Source organism: Nicotiana sylvestris, chromosome 2 (assembly GCF_000393655.2).
Source record: "Nicotiana sylvestris chromosome 2, ASM39365v2, whole genome shotgun sequence".
Taxonomy (NCBI): domain Eukaryota; kingdom Viridiplantae; phylum Streptophyta; class Magnoliopsida; order Solanales; family Solanaceae; genus Nicotiana; species Nicotiana sylvestris.
Genome location: NC_091058.1, coordinates 118,012,388 through 118,035,556, shown reverse-complemented (window position 1 = coordinate 118,035,556; position 23,169 = coordinate 118,012,388). Strand labels below are relative to the sequence as shown.

General features: G+C 35.7%; 4 protein-coding genes and 1 long non-coding RNA gene across 5 annotated transcripts; 4 read left to right on the top strand and 1 right to left on the bottom strand.

Annotated features, from left to right (window-relative positions):
* Nucleotides 1-434: 434 nt before the first annotated feature.
* LOC104225363 (protein UNUSUAL FLORAL ORGANS) lies at nucleotides 435-2,179 on the top strand. Its single transcript, XM_009777139.2, has one exon. It carries the CDS (start codon nucleotides 714-716, stop codon nucleotides 2,046-2,048), a length of 1,335 nt encoding a protein of 444 aa, XP_009775441.1. The 5' UTR covers nucleotides 435-713; the 3' UTR covers nucleotides 2,049-2,179.
* Nucleotides 2,180-4,590: 2,411 nt separating this feature from the next.
* LOC104225362 (GTP-binding protein ERG) lies at nucleotides 4,591-12,821 on the bottom strand. Its single transcript, XM_070168168.1, has 8 exons — nucleotides 12,095-12,821; nucleotides 11,100-11,189; nucleotides 9,872-10,017; nucleotides 6,991-7,149; nucleotides 6,816-6,886; nucleotides 5,553-5,656; nucleotides 5,310-5,449; nucleotides 4,591-5,063 (listed from the first exon to the last, which is right to left on the bottom strand). Exons 1-8 carry the CDS (start codon nucleotides 12,614-12,616, stop codon nucleotides 4,976-4,978), a joined length of 1,320 nt encoding a protein of 439 aa, XP_070024269.1. The 5' UTR covers nucleotides 12,617-12,821; the 3' UTR covers nucleotides 4,591-4,975.
* A 1,701-nt stretch (nucleotides 12,822-14,522) lies between these two features.
* LOC138885470 (uncharacterized) lies at nucleotides 14,523-15,825 on the top strand. The gene is made up of 3 exons (XM_070166421.1): nucleotides 14,523-15,398; nucleotides 15,482-15,631; nucleotides 15,724-15,825. Exons 1-3 carry the CDS (start codon nucleotides 14,523-14,525, stop codon nucleotides 15,823-15,825), a joined length of 1,128 nt encoding a protein of 375 aa, XP_070022522.1.
* Nucleotides 15,826-16,270: 445 nt separating this feature from the next.
* LOC138886383 (uncharacterized) lies at nucleotides 16,271-16,717 on the top strand. Its single transcript, XR_011405095.1, has 3 exons — nucleotides 16,271-16,358; nucleotides 16,442-16,624; nucleotides 16,690-16,717. It is a non-coding gene; the product is annotated as an uncharacterized lncRNA (long non-coding RNA).
* Nucleotides 16,718-18,137: 1,420 nt separating this feature from the next.
* LOC138886382 (uncharacterized) lies at nucleotides 18,138-18,805 on the top strand. The gene is made up of 2 exons (XM_070167475.1): nucleotides 18,138-18,422; nucleotides 18,505-18,805. Exons 1-2 carry the CDS (start codon nucleotides 18,283-18,285, stop codon nucleotides 18,728-18,730), a joined length of 366 nt encoding a protein of 121 aa, XP_070023576.1. The 5' UTR covers nucleotides 18,138-18,282; the 3' UTR covers nucleotides 18,731-18,805.
* The last annotated feature ends 4,364 nt before the right edge of the window (nucleotides 18,806-23,169 follow it).

Below are 23,169 nucleotides of genomic sequence, written 5' to 3'. Positions count from 1 at the left end.
CATTCTTTTTGGAACGGACAAAAAAAAAAATAGGTTCGCTTAGACTGGAACAGAGCGAGTGCAACCTTTTTTTTACACTATTCAAAAGTATAACTTAAATCCACAAGGAAAATAATAAGAAGGCTAAAGAACCACACATAAAGGAAGATCAAATTCCCTATAAAAGAAGATAAAATCCCAATATTTCCTTGTGGGTGTATGTGTGTGTTGTCTGGTTGTCTGTTGAACTGCAGTCTGCTGACTGTCCTTCCTTCCTCGGCCAATTGACAAGAAAGCACTGAAATGATAGATGTATCCATCAAAACATGACTTCCACTTCTCCTTTTCTCTCTGCAAAATGCAAAAAACAATTTACAAAATAAAAAATGATGGAAAAAAAGGCTGCAACTTTTCTATATAAACACTTGTTTCCCTCTCCCAAAACAAACCAAGAATCCGAAAGACAAACAGAGAGGCCAAAAAGAGACTTCTCTCCTAGTTTTGTTTAGTTTTCTGCCAAGATCTCATATCTCTTTCCTCATTTTCTTCCTCTTTAGTGAAACTCTCTAGCTCCTTATATCTTCCACTGAATTTGAGAAAGAAAAACAAACCCCTAGTTCTTGATTGTTAGCTATAAACTAAAACCTTAACTTTCCCTTTACGCTGTAGTCTCTCTTAGCTCCAAACTTGAAGGCAAAATTCAGAATCCCTTTTGGTACACAAAAGAAAAAAAAATGGAAGCTTTTCATGTACCTATTAGCTTTCACTTTCCCTATGCTTTTCCTATCCCAACACCAACAACAAATTTTCTTGGAACTCCACCAAATCCATCAATAAATGGTAGCCCTTGGATGGATGCTAGAATTTGGAGCAGACTTCCACATAGACTAATTGATAGGATCATTGCTTTTCTTCCGCCACCTGCTTTTTTTAGAGCTAGAGCTGTTTGTAAAAGATTTTATGCCCTTCTTTATTCTAGCACTTTTCTTGAATTGTACCTCCAAATTTCCCCTCAGCGCCATTGGTTCATTTTCTTCAGGCAAAAAATCCCAAGAAACAATATTTACAAGAACAGTAGTAATGCTTCTGGTACCTCTGATCATAGAGTTGAAGGTTACCTCTTTGATCCTGATAGTCTTTCTTGGTTTAGGCTTTCCTTTGCTTTAATCCCACAAGGGTTTTCTCCTGTTTCATCTTCTGGTGGATTAATTTGCTTTGTTTCAGATGAAGCTGGATCTAAAAATATCCTTTTGTGTAATCCTCTTGTGGGATCTATGATTCCTTTGCCACCAACTTTAAGGCCTAGGTTATTCCCTTCTATTGGTTTAACTATAACTAACTCATCAATTGATTTAGCTGTGGCTGGAGATGATTTAATATCTCCTTATGCTGTTAAGAATTTAACCACTGAATCATTTCACATTGACGGGAATGGATTTTACTCAATCTGGGGTACAACTTCTTCACTTCCAAGATTATGCAGCTTTGAATCGGGGAAAATGGTGCATGTTGAGGGCAGATTTTATTGCATGAATTTCAGCCCTTTTAGTGTACTTTCCTATGACATTGCTACTAACAATTGGTGCAAAATTCAAGCACCCATGCGACGATTTCTACGTTCGCCATGCTTAGTAGAAGGAAATGGGAGGCTTGTTTTGGTTGCAGCAGTTGAGAAAAGCAAACTGAATGTGCCAAGGAGTTTAAGGCTATGGGCATTGCAAGATTGTGGGACAATGTGGGTGGAAATAGAGAGAATGCCACAACAACTCTATGTACAATTTGCAGAAGTGGAAAATGGTCAAGGGTTTAATTGTGTTGGTCATGGACAATTTGTGGTCATAATTATAAAGAATTCAGATAAGGCATTGCTGTTTGACTTTTGCAAGAAGAGGTGGATTTGGATTCCTCCTTGTCCATTTGTGGGAAATAATAATTTGGATTATGGTGTTAGTAATTATGGATCAGAATTTGGAGGGGAATTGCATGGATTTGGTTATGATCCTAGACTTGCTGCACCTATTAGTGCACTTCTTGATCAGTTGACATTGCCCTTTCAGTCTTTCAACTGATTGTTAAACTGTTTCAAGTGGAGTAGCAGTATTAGTACTATGAATAGTAGTAAGTTGTTTGGTTATTTTATTTTGTGTCTTAATTTTAGTGACTGCTCCTTCAGTTATATATAACTAAGAAGTTTGTACTCTTAATTACTCTAATTGGCTTATTATGAGTTTTTGGACTGATTAGTTGTTTTCCTCTCAATTGACAAGTTTAACTTTGTTTTTAAAAAATAGAACAATTTGTCTACCAAGTTGCGTACTCTCTACCCTCCTCAGACCCCACTGGGTATATGTTGTTGTTGTAACTCAAAACAATTGAGGTCATGACCTTTTTTTGCTGTGGTGGTCGTTACTAATCCAAGAGCATTTTCTTGCATGATTTCAAACCTTCTAAATGATAGTAACAGTTTTCCATTTAGGCTAATAGACCTGTAAATTTTGAATTTACAACTTATAAAAAGATAATTTCCTTTTTCTAGCAAAAGAAAGAGTTTACTCTGCTATAATAGTTCAGCAACAATAACAAACTCATCTATTCACTTAGGTATTTATTTTTACTTGATCACTTTTCAGTTTACAATTCTTTTTTATAGTAGATGAAAACTACTTAATAATGAGATAATTCAATCAACAACGCATAGAAGATTAACTAGCTGCCTTAGGACGACTTTGAAAAGGTTCTCTCGTCATTTTCAATTATTTACAGTAGTTTTTTTTTAATCATCTTTAATTTGAAACTACTTAAAAACTGTACTCCCATTTTCTCATGTATTGTAACAGTAGTAAATAGTACTAGTATAATACCAGCAACAGTAAACTAAATAACTACCGAGAACAATAATAAGGTTTAGAAAATTTCATACCATGGAGAAGAATTTGCTTTGCCCTTATAGATCTTCTGCAGAGATGTATTTCTTGTTTGTTTGTTTTTTTTGCCACGTCTAACCTCATCGCTATAAGAAAATTAATTTTCAATCTTATAAATGAAACAAGTTAATTAAATGAAATAAGCTTCTGATTGATTTGTTTTTCAAATAAATGATATCATTAGTGCTGAGGACTGCTAAATACTATAATTGCTTCCTAAACGTAAAAGACGAGACTTCATGCTTGTTTTCTAAATATCCTTATACTCCAAAAGTATAATTTTTGTTCTGACATTTATTTATCTCTTCACCTAACTAGTTTCGATCATTCCTAGGTTGGTCCATATAAATCTTGGAAATTGGTAGTAATACTGTATTTGTAGGACGATGAATAATTTCATTACAACACTAAAGTAGGCTGAAAGAATCTACGTTGGAAATAGAGGCTAGCTAATAAGACATTTTCTTTCCAAAATGTGAAACTGCAACTACTTGACTGTATTTCTTATTTGGCTAAAAGACATCTATTATTGATTTTAAGAAGTATAAAATTATATTTATAACTTTTAATTCAAGTGGAGCATTCCCCTTAATAGAAACACAATTCTCAAGTGCACAATGAGTGATCAAACTCATGATAAGCGAGAAATCACGTTCACATGATTTAGCGGTTTGCTGCGCGATGTGATTTAGGTTCTTTTTTAAAAGAATTGGATTTGTTGCGGACGCGACACAATTCAAGAAAATATCCAAGTATTTTTTACCAAAATAATTGCGTGGGACATGGAAGAATGGTAAAAATAGCACAGGTTAGCTAGTTTTCGGACTGGTCATTGAAAAATAGCCACTATTTTGCTGCAACACGGAAAGTTCCAGCATAACATACTGGAGATCGTGCACCTGTGTATGAAACTTCCAGCATATTATGCTGGAACTCCAACACGTGGAAGGTTCCAGCATAATATACTGGAGATTGGAGCATGTGTATGAACTTTCAGCATATTACACTGGACCGGTATATTCAACTGGAACTCCAGTATATTATGTTGGAAGTCCAGTATATTATACCGGAGTATTTTTTGAATTTTGAACAGTGTTTTCGTTCATATTTAATTTTATATGAAAATGGCTAAATTTCGATTGCTTTTGAAACTGTGACTAATTTTAAATGAACACTTATAAATTTGGCTATTTTTGAATTTTTCCCGGAAGAATGCTAAGGAAAAATGGCCTCTCAAATGAGTCTACCGATCTGCTAAGACAATACTCCCTCCTTTTTGAATAAAGTCTTAGCATATTCATTAAAAAAATCATGTAATAACATTAATCTTGAAATATTTTGTGGACCAATTTATTTTATTAAGTGAAAGATTAAAGGACCGGAGGGAGTATTTATTAGCTCAAAATGACAAAAACTATTTTTTCCATTACAATATAAGTAGTAGAGTAATTTTTTCTCATAAAGAGTAAACTGTTCTTCTTTTTGGTCCAAAATTATCACACCTCAATCAATCCTACATTATCTAGAAGAATACTAGTAAGGATATGTATATTATGACCATTTTCACCATTACCATGTAAGCATCAGCATGTTTGGCTGGTAACAAAAGGTATCGTAACTAATTTCGATTAGGTAGAGTCTAAATAAGGAAGAATTGGAGTAAGAACAGAAAGTACAGAGGTGAAAATGAAACAATTTAAGGAATTCAAATATATTGTAAGAATTTTAAACAGAAAGTACATAGCTCAGCTAAGGCAATAGAACTTGGGGCTCAAATTTATTAATGCAATTGAACTAACAGGACACCCAATCTTACTCTAGTGGAAAGAGTATTGTACCCTTAATCCAACACGAATACAATGCCTAAATTTTGTCCTTAAATCTATAGCAAAAGAATATGAATGTATTCAAATACAAGGGAAATTGAACTTCTCCATATTTTGTATCGGAACAACATAATATGATATGCTTTGGAAGATTGTTGTGTCAACTCACAATTGCTTTGGTAAAAGGACAAAAAACTGGAGACCTCTCTTATATATACATGCAAAACAAGGACATGGTCTTTGATCTCATGATTTCACTCTAACCATAAGAACTAGATGGATGTTTCTCTTGAATATCGATCTTAACTCTTCATTTGCCTCGATACCTATTCTCCTGCACCAAATTAACAGATATACAACGTTATAGCAATACAACTTTGCCCAAGCGAGATCATTCATGTTAAACGGCACTTTGCCTAAACAAAAATAAAAGCTATGCTTTCTATAAGCAATAAGACATTGTGCAGCCCATCATGTTCTCTGTTTTGGCCCAGATATTAAGCAGAGAAGTCATCCACAGCTACTTCATGTTTTTAGTATTAATGAAATAATTGGGAAACTGTATCTGAAAGAACATTACCCTATTTTGGAACCATTCTTTCCTACGAGAATCTTGCGTTGGCTTATCTTGTGAGTGATCAAATGCTGTTCAATTCTTAGGGAACCATCACGTAACTCCTTCCAGTCCATCAGGCGATGTTCAATGCCATACGGGATTTCCTAAATAGACAAATTAGCAGGTCATTTTCATGCTTATCTTTGTCCCCCTGCTGGTCAAAGAAAGCACATCCTGTTTAAGTGTACAAACAAGACGATGGAATACCTGATGTATGTAATGTAGCAACTTTTCCCTGACAACTTCCATTGAAATATTCTTCATAACTTCTTCACTCGTGACAAGTGGATCTTCATCCCATGGTCTTTTCACTGCCTAATCATAACAAACAACACGGAATACAAATGAGGCACTAAGAAGACAGATTATGAGACTAAGCATCCAGTTTCGTCACTGAAAGGAGATGAATGCATTAACAGAAAGGTCAAAGCAAACAATAGAGCAACGAAAAGAACCTCTTAACTTCACACATGTACAATAACATATATGAGAAACAACAAAGCAACCCATAGCTATGCACCCTCTTTTACAGAGTAGTGCCTGCAGTAAAGAGGGGAGAAAAGGGTGTGTTTTATTTTTTGAGGGGTGGGGGGTGGGGGAGTGTATCGACATGATGATGAGGCTGACAAGTAAACCAACTGGAGTTCACTAATGCAATGCGCTTTAATATATAGCAAGACGTGTACTGCCCTGCACAAAACCAAAGTAGGCATCTAAACTCACAAGCTCGAAGTAGAAAAAACTTGATCACACTACAGATGTCACAACATAATGGCATCCACACTCGTCAAAAAAGAAGAATATGATGTATTAGGTTCAGGTTAAATGGAAGTATATAACCATATAATCTGGGAATTTCTAATCTCTTTTTTCCCCGAGAGATTAGAGATATTGAATTCCTTGCTCATGTCAAGGAGTTCACGCCTGACAAGGTATGCAGCCTTTCAGCCGTCCAGCAACATAGAGGCTCCAGTACATGCCATGCACATAAGACCTCCCAAAACAACAATATTACCCAAATTCCATCATTAAAAGCAAAAGGATCACCTTCAATAAAATAATTAATCATCAGCATCTCTTTGGGAGCTGGAGGACTGGGAGGGAAGATTGGCATCTCAAGAAACATTTTTCTGAACATATTAATTTTCCAATATTAGAACAGGGGATATCTCATTGAAAAGAGAGAGAGAGAGAGAGAGAGAGAGAGAGAGAGAGAGAGAGAGAGCTTGGGGTGGAAGGGTAGGGTATTAAATGTTATGGAAGTTCATCATTTGAAATTTTTCATGTTGCATTCTCTTTAATCAAGATGTAGACAAAGAAAACTTCTAAGATCAAATCACAAGGAAGCAAAAGCCACAACCACAATAGACTTGTATACTTAACCAGCTCAAATGCCTAGAATGCACCATTTACTAACATACAGAAAGGTAACCCCCCCCCCCAACACACACGCAGCCTCATACATAAAACATGCCTGCTCCGTCAAGTATTGTGTTAGATCTTTCACTCCAGCTCCCTTTAGTCCCGATATCGTAAAACACCTACAAATGAGAGATCAAGAAAGCACACACCATATTGAGCTTTAATCTCAATTAAATTGAATAAGGGATAGTGAAATACCACATTATGAGAAGTAAAAGGTTACCTCTCATATCCAGGAAGTTCTTTGAATTCCTCAGCAACTTTCAATATATCTTTCTTCTTCTCGATAAGGTCAACTTTATTGATACACAGTAAACGTTTCTGGTTTGGGTTAACCTCAGAACCCATTCTCTCAATCAACCTCACAACTCTGGAATCAGGCCTATACATTTGTATGGTAAAATGTTACGGAAACATCTATTTCAACGAATTAGACTGAAGAAATCATGCATGCAAAGTTCTGATGAATCTACTCAGTGCTATAGATACATTCATATATACACCATTCACTCCACTCTAAACATTTTTTTTCCTCGATAAGTTCACTTTAACATGGAAACCTATACCTACGTTTACTGTGCAGAGCTACTTAAGGTGATCCAGGCAAAAGAAATTCCAAAGCCTCTCATTTGGGTTAAAGGATCCAGAAATTTACAGTTCACACCACAATCTCAATATTTGGAGCTCTGTTAGCATATATACAAATACGAAGATAGGAAAACCTGACACTTAGCAAGCACAAAGCTATAGAGAATAATTTCATAACTCCAGATTGGAGTTTGCAAGTTAAAAATTGTATTTCCAAAGACAAAAGGGAAAGAAGGATTACATAAACATAAATGGCACTCCAACTTGAGAAATTAGAGACAGACATTTGGAAAATAACACATCGTGTTTGACTACACAGAAGAAAGGAAACCCACTCTATGTGTCACATACTCTACAAATAACCAAAATGGAAGTCCTCACATTTCTATCTCAGCAAAAATCTTGGAAGGTCTCACATTTCTATCTCAAGTGGCAGCCTGCTCTTTAAAAGCGAGAAGTTTATCTAGGTTTATAATAACACACGACTTGAACCCATGTTTTTGCATAGGGAGACAAGCTTCCCCTTGAGCAAAAACCAAAATAACTTTGGTCAAAATGAGCCCAGAAGTCAAATTTGACAAGACTTTTACTTGGACCATAAGATTACTTCACCAATCATCTTGATCCTAAACATGATTTTTGGATATATAAACCTTGACCAGCATATAAGAACTTTATCCAAGTCAAATTTCGATGCAGAGTTGCTCAAAGACCGTTAAAAAGCTTAAAGTAACAAAATTCACAGAAATTGGTCCGCTGACCCTCAAAAAACTTAAAGTGCTGAAAGATTTGAAATGGGAACATAGTTTCCTTCCTTCAGCTGTGGAAAACAATGGTATCACATCATTGATGTATTTCAGTCTGATTTTCATTTCTGGAACTCTGATCTCACCTCTATGAAGCAATTATACAGCCTTCTACCTCTCAAAATTTCCAAAGCAACATTATCCGTGCCATCACCTTTTCACCTCAACAATCACAAGTACGGTTGTTCCACTTAGTTTGTTTTATTGAATAGTTTTTATTGTAGTTTGCGGCCCAACTTGCGCACACCTCGACTAATCCACCCGGTACTTGCTACTTTCCACCAGTAATTGTACTGGTAGCTCTGCCCACTAAGAAATCACCTAGAGTTAACATTTGTCTTTTCTGGGACTTGAACCCTGGTCTACCAGAGCCTTTGCCACTTTATTGACCACTATGCCAGAGTGCATGTAGAGTTGTTCAAGCAGTTTAACTTGTTAGGATTTACAGTGTTACAATTTTGTTAAACAAACTATCTGTTAAACACCAATGATATTAGTAAACCTAAACTATAATTTCAGAGGTTCATTATTATTGGAGATCTATCCCTTGAAATTTCATGTCTCAATGAGAATCTTTTTCAGAAGCTATAATCCAATAATATATATCTTTACTTTCATATTGGTAAATCCAGCGTTATCAAAGGTGAAAAGCGCAAAAAAAACTCTAAGGTCCGTTGGAGCTTTAAGCGCAAAGCGCAAATAAAGAGTGAGCTTTAATATAAAAAAAATGGTGCAACTGGAGAAAAAGTAAAAATATGTATATGTAGTCTAAGACTAATAATAATAAGCATGAATAACAAATATATAGACAAAAAAATGGAAAAAAATTACGATAAAGTGAAATATCAATTGTTTAATGTTGCCTTTTCAGGATTACACTCATTGGCAAGTAAAAGTATGCCTAAGAAGAGACTTGATGCGATACTAAAGCGCCCACAAAGCGAGGCGAAGAGCTCAACATGTTTTGAGCCTCGCTTCAGGGCTTAAGCGCGCCTTTGACAACAGTGAATGATTTAAGAAATGCTTTTAAATGGAAATCTGCAATGACAAATCTTTGCATGCAACTCCTAAATGCCTTCTGTTTCATTAATAAAAATCTTATTTACAGAGGGAAAAAATATGCGAGGAGAAAAGCCCCATTTGTTGGAGCATGTCAGATGATGTGCATCATCATCAAGAAATTCTACTCTCTCCGCCCTATATTATGTGACAACAATTAGCTCTGCACCAAATTTAAAATGTCAATTGACTTGTACCTTATATTGGTATTGGTGAATGCAACATTATGCAGGGAACTGTTTGCTTTATTACTGATCAAAAAAGGTGATTGAAAATTTATATGGGCTAATGCACCAATCAGAGAGGTATCTAGACCAAAGATACAAGCCAATAAGTGTGTGCATCCTTAGGGTAAGGACTGCCAGTATTGAACAGCATCTCCATTTCATTAAAGAAATGGAAAACCAAATCTACCTTTTTCTATGAACTCGGGGTAATGAATGAAAATCTGAAGATTAGAAATAAACATATCCATACTAAAAAAGTAAAGCACATTTTGCCATAATTTTTTTCCTTCCATTAGTAACTTATTTCTCACAGGTAATTATTGATAAAAGTTATGCATATAAAATATCATGAGATGGAGCATATAATTATTACAATAAATATAGAAGATGGAGTTTTGGAGTCAAGTAAAGAAAAAAAACTAACTTGGTAAGATGCCTATGAGCATCAAATATGACAATCAGTACATCATATAGATTAATAGACCTCCATGCACTTTCAATACGTGCTTTCATGTCCTTGTAGGGAAATCCACTTTTCTTTAGCATAAGCCCAGGAGTATCAAAGAAACACTGTAAAAGAATCCATCAAATATGTAGCAAACCCAAAAAAGGTCTTGACATCTAAGAAAAGGATTACTCCAGCAAAAAATAACTTTTTTTTCCCTCAATATTTAGATGCACAAAATACACTTCAACCTGCAAGATTAGCAGATGAGGTCCGACATTTTTCACTATTAGTCATACTTTGTAGTTTGCTTCTTTCCTCTTTTGTGTAAGGCTTCTCTTTAAATAAATAAAAGTTGTTCAAAAAGGAAAAATAAATAAAAAGTTCTGTAAATAAGACATTTGATGTACAATCATTTCTCTCAAAAAAAAAAAAAAAAAGACGTTCGATGTAACTGTAAGAGTAAATATTCCCTTTTCAAAAAGAATGATGGCTGAATCAAGCTTGTGTCAGCTTAATCAAATAACTGACATTTATTAATCTTAAGAAACTGTGATTGTAATCTTACTCCAAGAAAAATACTTTTTCGATCAATTAGTGAGTTAATTTCACGTGTGGTTACTGAACTTTACCCTCGTAAAGTCACATTATCTTTTTGTCACATCAAAGTAACTAAACTTTACTCACAGTAACAATAAAATCTCAAAACTGATTCTAGTGAATTATGTGTGAATTGCTTTGAAAATACAAATGAATGGAACGTTAAATTTCCAAAACCAAGTAATCGTTTCTTTTTAAATATTTGATTAGTTGTCTTTTGTTTTAAATATGGGTAGTCGAACTTTTACAAGGTGAGTTTTTTTCTTCAGTCATTTGCATTTTCTAAGTCGAAAATTTGACCTTTCGGTCATTTGTATTTGTGAGCCGAAAATTTGACCTTTCGGTCATTAGTATTTCTGAGAGATTCACACACGGTTCAGTTACTTTAATGTGACAAAAAATAGTTATGTGACTTCAGTGTCATAGGGGGGTAAAATTTAGTCACCAAAATGTGACAAAAAATGGTTTAACAGCTTTATATATGGTCATGTTGGACACTAAAGTTCATTTTGGCAAATAGATGCATCTCAAGCTAAGAAAAAGAACGAAGGTCAACAACCAGAGAAAAAGAGAGAAACTGAAACCTAGTAATTCTAAGTACACTTACGATTTGTGTCTTTCCTTTAGTCATCACACCTAAGACTTCATGAATAGTGGTATTCGTCTTCCGTGATACAGCAGAAACTTTGGTCCCAACCTACAGAAAGAAAAAGAGGTAAGACAGACAACAAACAGCAAAAAGACTACTGCAGGGATTAGTTGCCAATAAGAACATAATAACATTCTGTTTTGGGTAAAATAAGAGCTATAACAGCTTCATAGGGCATACTCTATCGCGAATACAACAGCAACAAAGCCTCAATCTCATACTAGTTGAGGTTTTTATTCAAAAAATATATGTTCAGCAACAGAACAAGGTAAAAGTACTTAGGCATGTGATTGTCCTAATAAGCATTGACCACCAATATTCGCAAATTAGTCATCACTATACTCATATAACCAACAACGAAGATAATGGAAATTTATCAAGATGAGTCATCGAACTATGCACTTGAAAATACTAATTGTATGATAAACAAATTTATATATTTTCAGCAACAGAACAAGGGAAAATTTGTTAAGCATATGATTGCCCTAATCAGCAATTACCACTAATACTTGCAAATTAGTCATCACTATACTCATATAACCGACAGCAACAATAAAGCATGGAAATTTATCAAGAAGAGTCATCGAACCATGTAGTTGAAAAACCTCATTGTATGTACAAAATTTTATATACTTAGGAAGACAAAATAATCTAAAAGTACCAAAGCATGTCATTTGCCCTAATCAGCATTAACCACCAGTATATCATTCAGCAGGAAAGCCTTGTGCTTTTTCTAGCTTTCATTAGGTTTCTTTCTTCTTTGAATTAGCTTGGATCTCCACTGAAATAAGGAAAGCAGAATGAAAACTCTAAGCCTGCATCTCCATATATCTAACATTTCATCCATTTTAGCTAACATTAGCAAATTAGTCATCACTATACTCATATAAGTATATAACCAACAACACCAATAATATTAAAGCACGGGAATTTATACAGAAAAGACGTCAAACCATATAATTGGTCAATGAAGATTTGCCAGCATTGGGAGCTCCAATAATTCCAACACTCAATGACATTTGATCTTCTTCCTTCACCACCTCATCATCCCCTTTATCTTCTTCATCTCCCTTTTCATCAAGTGCAGCTTCTAGAAGACTCCTAGCCAATAAAGCAGCTCTTCTTCTCTTCTCCTCTTCTTTAATCAAGATTCGTGTACTCTTAATCTCTGAAGGGTCTTTTTCACCAAAGACATTATCTTTCACTCTTTCTCTATACTTCTCGTCCCAAGTGGAGCTGTTGCTGCTTACACTGTTTCCTGAATTAACATCATTGTTTAATTCTACATCGTATTGGGAACTGTCGAAGACTGAGGATGATGACGTGTCATCTTCTTCAGAGGAAGAAAGACCAGTGCTTGTTGGGTGGTCTTCTTGAGGTTGGGCTGAGTAAAGGCGACGAAAAATGGTTGAATTAAAATGGGTTTTGCTTGGATTTGAAGAGTTCAATGTCCTAAAAAATCTTAAGGCTTTCATATCAAGAATTTCAACTTGAGCTTATGCAAAATCCTAATGCAAACGAATTCGGAAAAAGCATGCAGCTTTTTAAGAACCCGGATATCGCTTTTGCTCTACTTTGGTGTAGAGAAGGAGATGGTGCCGGCCGGGCGTAGGGGTTGGGGGGTGGGGTTGCCGAGGAAATGGACAAACGGGGTTTTTGAGGGTTTTAGAAATGAGAGAGAAGGGATAAATGGGGATTTGTTTGTCATTATGAAATTGTTCCAATTTGGGCTTATGAGCATTTGGGCTTGTAATTGGGCCAGTATATACATGTGGGTGAAAATGGCGTGTAGTAGCCACTAAATAAGGGTGTATTTAATTTTTATCCACTATTTAAAATGCTTATCAAAAATAGCCACTACTAAGGGGGAAAAGACACAATTACCCTTTCTCTATTTCTTGTATAATCCCAAAATCGACGAAAACCCTTATTTCATTCCTTCATCTTCTCCGTCATCTTCCGTCATCTTCATCTTCATCTTCTCCGTCATTTTTTGTCCTTCATCTTCTCCGTCATCTTCCGTCATCTTCATCTTCATCTTCTCCGTCATCTTCTGTCCTTCATCTTCTCCGTCATCTTCTGCGTCATCTTCATTTTTCTTTATTTGTAAGTTGGTTCAATGCCGTGTGAAGTATGTGTGAAATTTCAAAAATTAGCATTATATGTTGATTCAGTGTAGTATATTTTGTGTGATTCTGTTTTTGATAAATTTTTAGTGTGTGAAATTTGAAATGTGTTTGTGGTTGATTCAATATATTTGATTATGTAGGTATATTTCATAAAAATAGTCGTAGAAATTCATAAGCTTACTGATTATGAATTTTCAGTTAACTGTGTTCATTAAATGTAAAGAAGAAACGACATTAAATTTTGTAGTTGGAATTCAAAGTTAAGGACTGATTGTCCTTAACTTTTGCACATGAAACTTGAAGTTAAGGACAAAGTGTCCTTAACTTTGGATGTTGAAAGTATATGTTAAGGACTGTATTTCCTTAACCTATGCACTTACAATTTAAAGTTAAGGACTGATTGTCCTTAACTTTTGCACATGAAACTTGAAGTTAAGGACTAAGTGTCCTTAACTTTGGATGTTGAAAGTATAAGTTAAGGACTGTATTTCCTTAACCTTTGCATTTACAATTTAAAGTTAAGGACTGATTGTCCTTAACTTTTGCACATGAAACTTGAAGTTAAGGACAAAGTGTCCTTAACTTTGGATGTTGAAAGTATATGTTAAGGACTGTATTTCCTTAACCTATGCACTTACAATTTAAAGTTAAGGACTGATTGTCCTTAACTTTTGCACATGAAACTTGAAGTTAAGGACTAAGTGTCCTTAACTTTGGATGTTGAAAGTATAAGTTAAGGACTGTATTTCCTTAACCTTTGCATTTACAATTTAAAGTTAAGGACTGATTGTCCTTAACTTTTGCACATGAAACTTGAAGTTAAGGACAAAGTGTCCTTAACTTTGGATGTTGAAAGTATATGTTAAGGACTGTATTTCCTTAACCTATGCACTTATAATTTAAAGTTAAGGACTGATTGTCCTTAACTTTTGCACATGAAACTTGAAGTTAAGGACTAAGTGTCCTTAACTTTGGATGTTGAAAGTATAAGTTAAGGACTGTATTTCCTTAACCTTTGCATTTACAATTTAAAGTTAAGGACTTATTGTCCTTAACTTTTGCACATGAAACTTGAAGTTAAGGACTAAGTGTCCTTAACTTTGGAAGTTGAAAGTATAAGTTAAGGACTGTATTTCTTTAACGTTTGCACTTAAAATTTAAAGTTAAGGATTGTATTTGCTTAACTTTTAAACTTGAAATTTTAAGTTAAGTCCTAATCTTTGTTTGTTTTTCCTTCTTTTCTAGTGTTATAATGGAAGGCGATCATTTTTTTGATTTTGACGATTGGCGTAATTTTCTGGTATATTGGAAAGGAGATTTTCAATATAAGGAAATAATTAAAAGTTTTCTGTCGAATGGCCAATGGAAGAAATTGAGGGAAAATATTTTTGGCAACTTCTTCAGATTACAAAGTGTGAAGTTCTCGGGTAAACTTATGCACTGTGTATTGCTTTCTGAAATTGTTAGTAATGAACCTGATTCGATGACCTTCAAGGTATTTGACCGCGATATTAAGTTTACTCGTGATGCATTCCATATTATTACTGGTTTGAAGTCTTATTCATCGCTTGACATGAAAGGTTTAAATGAGAAAGAGAATAGGCTTTTAAGAGTCTATTTCCCTGGAAAGGACAAAATTGAGTTGGCTGATTTGTATAGTTTTATTTCTAGTCGCCCACATGGTACAACTTCATCATTTGCTGGCAGTGATGATGATGCTTTGAAGTTGGCAACACTCTATTTTGTTGAGTCGGTTTTGATGGGCAAGAGGAAAAATAGGAATGTGTCGGAGCAAATAATGAAAATTGTTGACGATGATGCACTTTGCGCTTCCTTCAACTGGGGATCTCTTGCTTATGAAACGCTATTAAAATCATTGAAGAGTTGCTTGAAATCAAATGAGAATGATGTTCAGAAGGAGAAAGAGAAAGAAAAAGATATTGATAGCTACACTTTAGTTGGCTTTCCTTTTGCGTTTTGTGTCTGGATTATGGAAGTACTTCCTATTTTCCAAGAGAAACAATTTGTGAACTTCAAAGAAGTTGGTTATCCTCGAATGTTATGTTATTCTGAAATGAAGTCTCCACAATTTGATGCTCTTTGTAGAAAATATTTCCATAATAAAAAAGTAAGTTAATGTAATTACTATCTCTTTTTTTGTTTATTTGTTTTAGTTATGTATACTTATGTTTAGTTTTTCTTATATAATAGGTGTTTAAGTTGATTGAGGTGTCACCCTTTATTCCCGTGGAAGAAGAAGATACACAGCCTCTTTGTGTGGAGGAGCCAGTTTCACAAGATCAAGGCTCAAGGTCTTCTTCCACACAATTTGACGAAGGCGTACTTAAGGAAATTGTTAGAGTATGTGTTTCTGCCTTTGAATAGTATTAGTTTTTTATTTGATTATTTCTTGCTTACGAACACCTTTTTTTATATTATGTTTTTTGATTCAGAGATTATCAGAGAGTTTTAAGAAGGATTTGCAAGCAGAAGTTACCAGAGTTAATCAGAAAATTGTTGTATCAGAAAAAAAATTGAGAACGAAATCAAGGTAATTTCAGTTAGTCCAACTTTAGGATTTTGTGTCCTTAAATTTTGAACTTGGAATTGAAAGATAAAGACTTCTTGTCCTTAACTTTTGAACTTTGAAATGAAACTTAAGGACATCATGTCCTTAAGTTTTGAACTTGGAATTCAAAGTTAAGGACTTGTTGTCCTTAACTTTTGAACTTGGAGTTCAAACTTAAGGATTGCATTTCCTTAAGTTTTGAACTTTAAGTTCAAACTTAAGGACTGCATGTCCTTAAGTTTTAAACATGTCCTTCTCTTTGTAACTTAGTTGCTTTCTCAGGATTTAAAGAAAACTCTAGGATCAAAGCTTGATACTTTGATAAACATGTTTGGGAAAGCTGATCAGATGAACACAGATAGAGAATCTAGTGTTCCAATTAGAAAATATGGAGTTGATGATCATTGTCGTGCTACTGAGCGTATTATATGGATGTGCATGCAGAGGGTCAGTATGAAAGAGAATTTAGAGATGCACATCTAGATGATGAAACTGAAAATGTTACTGATATTGGGAAAGGTTAGTTATAGATTTTTATTTTTATTTTCGTTGAAATGTATATTCAATAGATTAATACATATAAACTATGCATGTGCATGCAGAAGTTTGTGGAGTGCCGGAGAAAATTTGTAGAGTTTGTGGATTGCAATCACAGGAGGATTTAACAAGTCCATTGGGGACAAGTGTCAGCGAGATTGTATGCAAATGCTTAGAAGGAACGTATGATCTCTCTACACCGCTGTCATACAAAGAAAAATTTGGAGTTCAAACTTGTGCCAGTCAAGGTTAGATAAAATTTTCATTATATATTGTATCTTTATTTCATTATATATTGTATCTTTTGAAGCAGCAAGCAAAGAAGCTGGAGTGCAGTATCAAAGAGAAAACTGGACTACAATCTCAAGACATAGGCAGAAGTGAGATTGGTTCCAAATCTATAGATGCAATATGTGATGATGATGATGTAGCTGGAATGATCTTGGATATTGCAAATGGTTAGGCAGTGCTTTTTAAATTTTATATATGTTTGTTTTAATTAAAGATTATTAACATGTTAGCTGTTGTAAATATTTTTGCAGAATCTTGTCAACAAGCATCTAAAGATCATGGTGAACAACTGCAAGATAAATAAAATGTGGAATTGCAAGAAAAAGAAAATGTTGCACGCAATATTTTAGCTGAGTTGTCTCTTGAAAAAACATAAGAAGGTACTGTGGAGAGACAGTATTGGTTATGATGGTCCGTCATTTTCTCTTCTTACTCCTACTCCTCGAAGTATACAAATGGACATTGATGCGACTTTGACTATGGAGGGTGAAGGAAATGTTGAAGAAGAACTTGGTCGAGGTAAAAGGAACAAGAAGTTAAGCTGGCAGTTGAAATCTCCTTTTGATAAGGAAGGAAAAGCAGTAAGTTCCAAGGCAGACAATCAAAATACTCTGAAGAGTTCAGGTTGGATAAAATCAACCTATACTCGTAGGTGTATTTTTCATTATGCCAAAGAAGATGAAAAATTAGTGAAGAAATTCATTGTGTGGTTGGGCAAGGAGAAAAGGAGAGGTCGCAAAAAAGAGTAAGTCTCTTAATGTGTTTCACTACATCCTTAACTTCTGTGATTGTAAGACTAATTTTAGGACTAACTGTCCTTAACTTATAGATTCAAGTTTAAAACTTAAGGACTTCTTGTCCTTAAGTTTGAATTCAAAATTCATAAGCTAAGGACATGCAGTCCTTAAGTTTGAGTATCAAATTCAAAAGCTAAGGACACTTGGTCCTTAAGTTATAGATTAAAGTTTTCAAAATTCTAACTTGACATTTTCAAAATTTTCAGGGGACAAATTGATTTATATGCTGATGATAATAGTTTGAGGAAAAAACCATACAAATTGTATTCATCAAAAAATCAGTAGCAAAATATTTTTCCTTGAGCTTTCAGATAGCAAATTTGTTCTTGATGATAAGGTTAGATAATTCACAAGGCATTTATTTTTTCTATTATTAATTTATCATTTTTTCATTATTTTATGACTGATTTGTTATTGATTTGTTTTATTTTTTGCCTTTTTATGAAGCATATTGACATTGCTCTCTATTATCTGAGAAAGAAGGAATGCTACCACCCTCGCGATCATCCTTTTCGATGCACAACTACTGATGTTCTTTTTGATAATTATATGCACTTGTGTATAAAGATTTCAGTGAAGATGCTAGTGATGAGTTTTGGTATGCTGGTGATAATCAGTTATTTCTGACACCATATGTGTGGGGGGACAGCCGTAGATGTGGAATTGTATGGACTGAGGTTGACAAAATCTTTTTTCCATGTCGGCTTCCTTCAGAAGATGATGAAGCTGTGACACACTTTTTGTTGGGAGTATTGGACTTGAATCAAAAAAAGATTGATGTATATGATTCCATATACAGTGAGCCATATGAAGCAGGAATGAACTACATGCAAATGTATGCACGCATGATCCCCCATTTGCTAAAGTTCTCACAGTTTGACAAAAATCACAAGTCTTTTGGGAATGTCTTCAACAAATTTGATATACAGTGGCAAAGATCACCACACCAAACTGGATCGTACGTGTTATTATTTGTTATATTATTTATATGTACTTAAGATTTATTGTTTAATTCACTGCATATCTTACATTTCTCTTAGGACTGATTGTGGTGCATTCCTGATCAAATTTGCCGAGTTGCTGATGATTGGAAAGGACGTGCAGCAATTCCAACCCGAAGACATAAAAGACTTTCGAAAAGAACTTGCTGCAAATCTTTGGGCACATGGTGAATGGAAAAGAAATTCTGGTTATGATACTCCACCAGAAAATGTTGGTGATGATTATGAGAGTGAAAATGAAACATTCTGTCCAAAGGAGTTGTAAAGAAATTGTGGTGTTATTTTTGTATAAAATTGCTGTAAAGGTGACATCTGAATTATGACAGTTTAGGATAGTTCTGAAATATTCTGTAAATTTGTGAAAAGGCACTTATATTTTGTTTTGTTGGCATAGCGTAATTTTTTGTAACAGCTGTAAGCACGTGATTTTTGCTTCGCGGGGATTACTCCAAAAAGAAAAAAAAATCCTAAGTGTCTTTTGTCATTGAGTGATTTTAATTAATGTTGAAACTGTGCGTTAATTACTGTAAGCTGTTAACCAATATGTGTGTAATTGTATTTTTAATTTTACAATTTATTTGGAGTTTAGTTCAATTTTGGTAAATTGAAGAAAAGAAAAGAGTGAAGAAAATATGTTTGGGCTAAAGAAATGAAACTAAAATCAGGCCCAGACCAATTAAAATTGACCCAGCCCAAACCAGGCTGCCCAGGCAAAGCTCAAACGACGGCGTATCTGCGCCTCAATCTGAGCCGTTGATTTGTTGCAATCAAATGGCCCAATGCAGCCCCAGCCAAGTCAAAACGACGCCGTTTAGGCAAACTCAATCTAAACCACTCATCCACATCAATCCAACGGATCCAGGCCTTCCCACTAGACCCGTCAAAATTTGACCTGATCCAGTCCCCCACCCGGTCTCACCCACCACACACCTAAACGACGTCGTTCTTCCCAAGTGAATAGATCCTGGCCATAGATCTCACTTGATCCAACGGCCAGGATCTAAACCCTCAATGCATATATAAACCTAACCCTTTTACCCCGCCCCCTACCCAAGCCCCACCCCGTTCCTTCGTCTCTCTCAGAAAGGACCCCAAACCCCCGAAACCCTAGCAGCCGCCCTGGTTCCCTTTCAACATAAATCCGGCGGCCAGGATGACGGTGGCTACCATAGTTACACCACGGGACCTACGAGCCACCCTGAACACAAATCCCTAACCACTTAACTTCGAATCACCTCCAGGGTGCTCGAATCTTCGATCAAGGATTCGAGCCAAAACACTTAACCACTTAAGTCACCGGATGAGTCCCAAATTCACCCTAGTCACTCCCCTAACATCCCTCAGGCCCTAATCAGCTTTGGTTCTGGTCAAATACAAGCGAAACTTTTCAAATCCCAAATCTGAGTTCAAGAACCCTAAAAACCAGACCTGTCTCGTTTTGAGGTAAGTTTCCGATGTAATCGTCTTTTCTTTCCTTTTGTCTAGGCGTTATGCATATGTTCATGGATTTGTTCTAGATTTTTGACTATTTTTCTGTCCATCTTCAAGACCCTTTTGTTTGGTCGATTTCTTTTCTTAAGTGTTAATTGTGTGTTATAAGATGTCTATTCGCTTCGATTGACGTTGTCGACTAGTTAAGTTTTGTGAATTCCATGTTAAATGACCCGAGTTTTGAAATAAAATTGGTGCCCTGTTTATTCAATGTTGTTAGTCGATTAATTGTTACGTATAATAGTTCATATAGTCTACCTGAGTAGCGTCGTCACATAATTAAGTGTCGTAAAGTTCCATTATTACCCGAGAAATGCTTGAATCACTCAGTTTGTTCTGTTTTGAGTTTAGTTGATTAGCGACTAATTAGTATACGTTATAACTCACAAAGTCGACTCGACACATGTTGTCGTTTGTTTCACAGTATTAAAATGGTGAACGACCTAACTCTTACTGGCTGATTTAGTTGAAGGGTTGTGTTGGACTGATTATAGGTCTGTTTGTTAGCTGTGGGAGGGGTTCGAACTAGTTCTCAAATGGGTAACAACCGGCAGATACAATAGAATGAAAGGGCGGGGCAAGGCAGTAATGATCAAGGGCCTTTTGGGTAATCTTGGTTGGGCAAAGACTGATTAAATATTCAGGATTAATGGGCTATCAATTGTTTAATCAGAAATACTATTAATCTAGTGTTAGTGGGGACAAAACATAAGAGTATGGGAGTTTAATACTTAACTAAACCCATGACTCTTGAATAGAGCAATAGGCCAGGCGTGGGGAACAAAATGACTTGCATCAAGAAGATGCTTAGGCATGGGGAATGAAGGGGATGGGCAGACCTTAGGCTGGGAATTCTAGGCAGACCTGAGGGGGTTCTCTTTTAGGTTATAAATAGAGCTATTTTTAGCTAAGAGGGGGCCGGACATTTTTTAGTCTTCAGAGAGGTTTTTAAGCTAAAAAAAAACTGAGAGAAAGAAACATAAAGAAAATTTCAGAATATTGTAACTAAACACTATCTGAAAACTGCGTAAGAGTGCAAGTTGGTCAAGCTGTCTTTGCTAATTGTTGTTGGGTTAGTTGCCGAGCTGTTTGCGACTGTTGAACTGCTTGTGCTGTTACATTGAATATTCTGGGTCTTCTGCTGTTTTACACTCTGTATCTGGGATTGTTTGCTTGGTGCTCGACCACCTGTTGGGTTTCCTTGTTGTTGAAACTGCTGTTGTTTGTTTGTGGACTATTGGTGACATTTGTTGCCGATTGTTGTTGCTGTTGATTGTGGACTGTTGTTTACCTGTTGTTGTTGTGTTGTTGCATACTACTCAGCTGATCATTCTCCTTCTTTTGTTTTCCCATACCAGGTACACGACTAATACTGTCCATGTAACTTGAAAGTTGAGCATGAATACAAAATAGAAGAGTTGAAGATTGTTTATTTTTAGACATAGCCTGTATACTGAATATCACGGGGTGTATAGTAGTTTTACATTTCTGTTTGGATACTGGAGTTAGCTCTCATACATAGTAAATGTCAATTGTAGGGTAACTTGATATTTTATTATGCGTGTAGGTTTATAGATAAAAGGTTTGACAGTATGATAAGCTATAACTTAGAAATTAGCTATGTCTGTGATTAGCATGTCCATTAATGCATGAAAATTATCCATCATTAGTTAATCTCCTTCCCTTTTGACAAACTGCCTTATTATAATTGATAAACCACACCTTTAGAACAAAGAACACAAGTTTACGGTCTCAACCTCACGAAGGTCGAGCCCAAGTTGAAACGAACCAAGCAGGCCCTCGTCGGAAAATCAGTGGCCCAGGCCTGGCCAATCCCGCGTAAGCTGGGTTTGGGCCCATGAGATTCAATCGCTTGCCCGTAGGCGTGGCCCTGTTTCTGATTTTTTTTGTAAAAGCATTCGGAATCCTGCTATAAATAACCTGCAAGCATGTAATTAACTAGGGCTATTTCTGCTTCCAATTAGTAGAGACAAACGCGACAAGAAACGTGGCTACTATAGGGCATCCTTTTAAAATGAAGACGAGATGAGCCTCGACAAATAAAAACGCACAAGCTGCGGGGCCCTCGTTAAATGTATATATCAAAGCACTTAGCTTCCAGGGCGGGCCGTTTAGAAAATCTCACGGTCTCCCCAGAATAATAACGCGATAGTCTCTTTAAGCGCGTATTTAATAATGTTATCTCCTTAAACTCGGGTGCACATTTATGTGACCCAAATCCAAATCCCAACGGAATCGAAATATGTCTCTAATCACGGGCACATTGATTGTGGCGTGGTCCGAGATGCATTTCCATGACGTTGTAAATTCTTTTTAATAATAAATGAGACGAGCCTCGACAAACAAAAAATGCACAAGGTGCGGGGCCCTATAAATGTATATATTAATACTTAGAATTCGGGACAGGCCGTTTAGCGAATTTTACGGCCTTCCCCAAAATAACAATACGCTAGTCGCTTTAGGCACGTCTTTAACAATGTTATCTTCCTAAACTCGGGTGCAACATTTATGTGACCCAAATCCCAATCTCAACAGAGTTGAAATGTAGCTCTAACCGCTGGTACATTGATTGTGACGTGGTTCGAGATGTGCTTCCACGATGTTGCAATTCTTGATAAAAATAACAGTAAATGATAAAAGCGGTTTAAAAGATAAAATTTGCACATAAGTTCATATTTGTATAAAATCAGATAATCAAGCCGAATATAACAGTTGAGCGACCGTGCTAGAACCATGGAACTCGGGAATGCCTAACACCTTCTCCCGGGTTAACAGAATTCCTTATCCAGATTTCCGGTACGCAGACTGTAATATGGAGTCATTCTTTTCCTCGATTCGGGATTAAAATTGGTGACTTGGGACACCCTAAATCTCCCAAGTGGCGACTCTGAAATAAATAAACAAATCCCTTTCGATTGTCCTTTAATTGGAAAAAACTCCCTTGTACCCTCCCGGGTACGGAAAAAGGAGGTGTGACAGCTCTGGCGACTCTACTGGGGATTAACCCAAAATAATTGTTATTATTTGGCTTTATTTATTATCTGATTTTTACATGTTTGAGCCTAATGTGCTAAATGCTGCTTTTACCGCTTTGATATTATTTGGACTGTATATAAACTGTGCCGAAACCCTTCTCTTCTTACCTCCGGGGAGAAGCTCGCTGGTCGAGACTCCCTATTCTGTTAGTGTCAA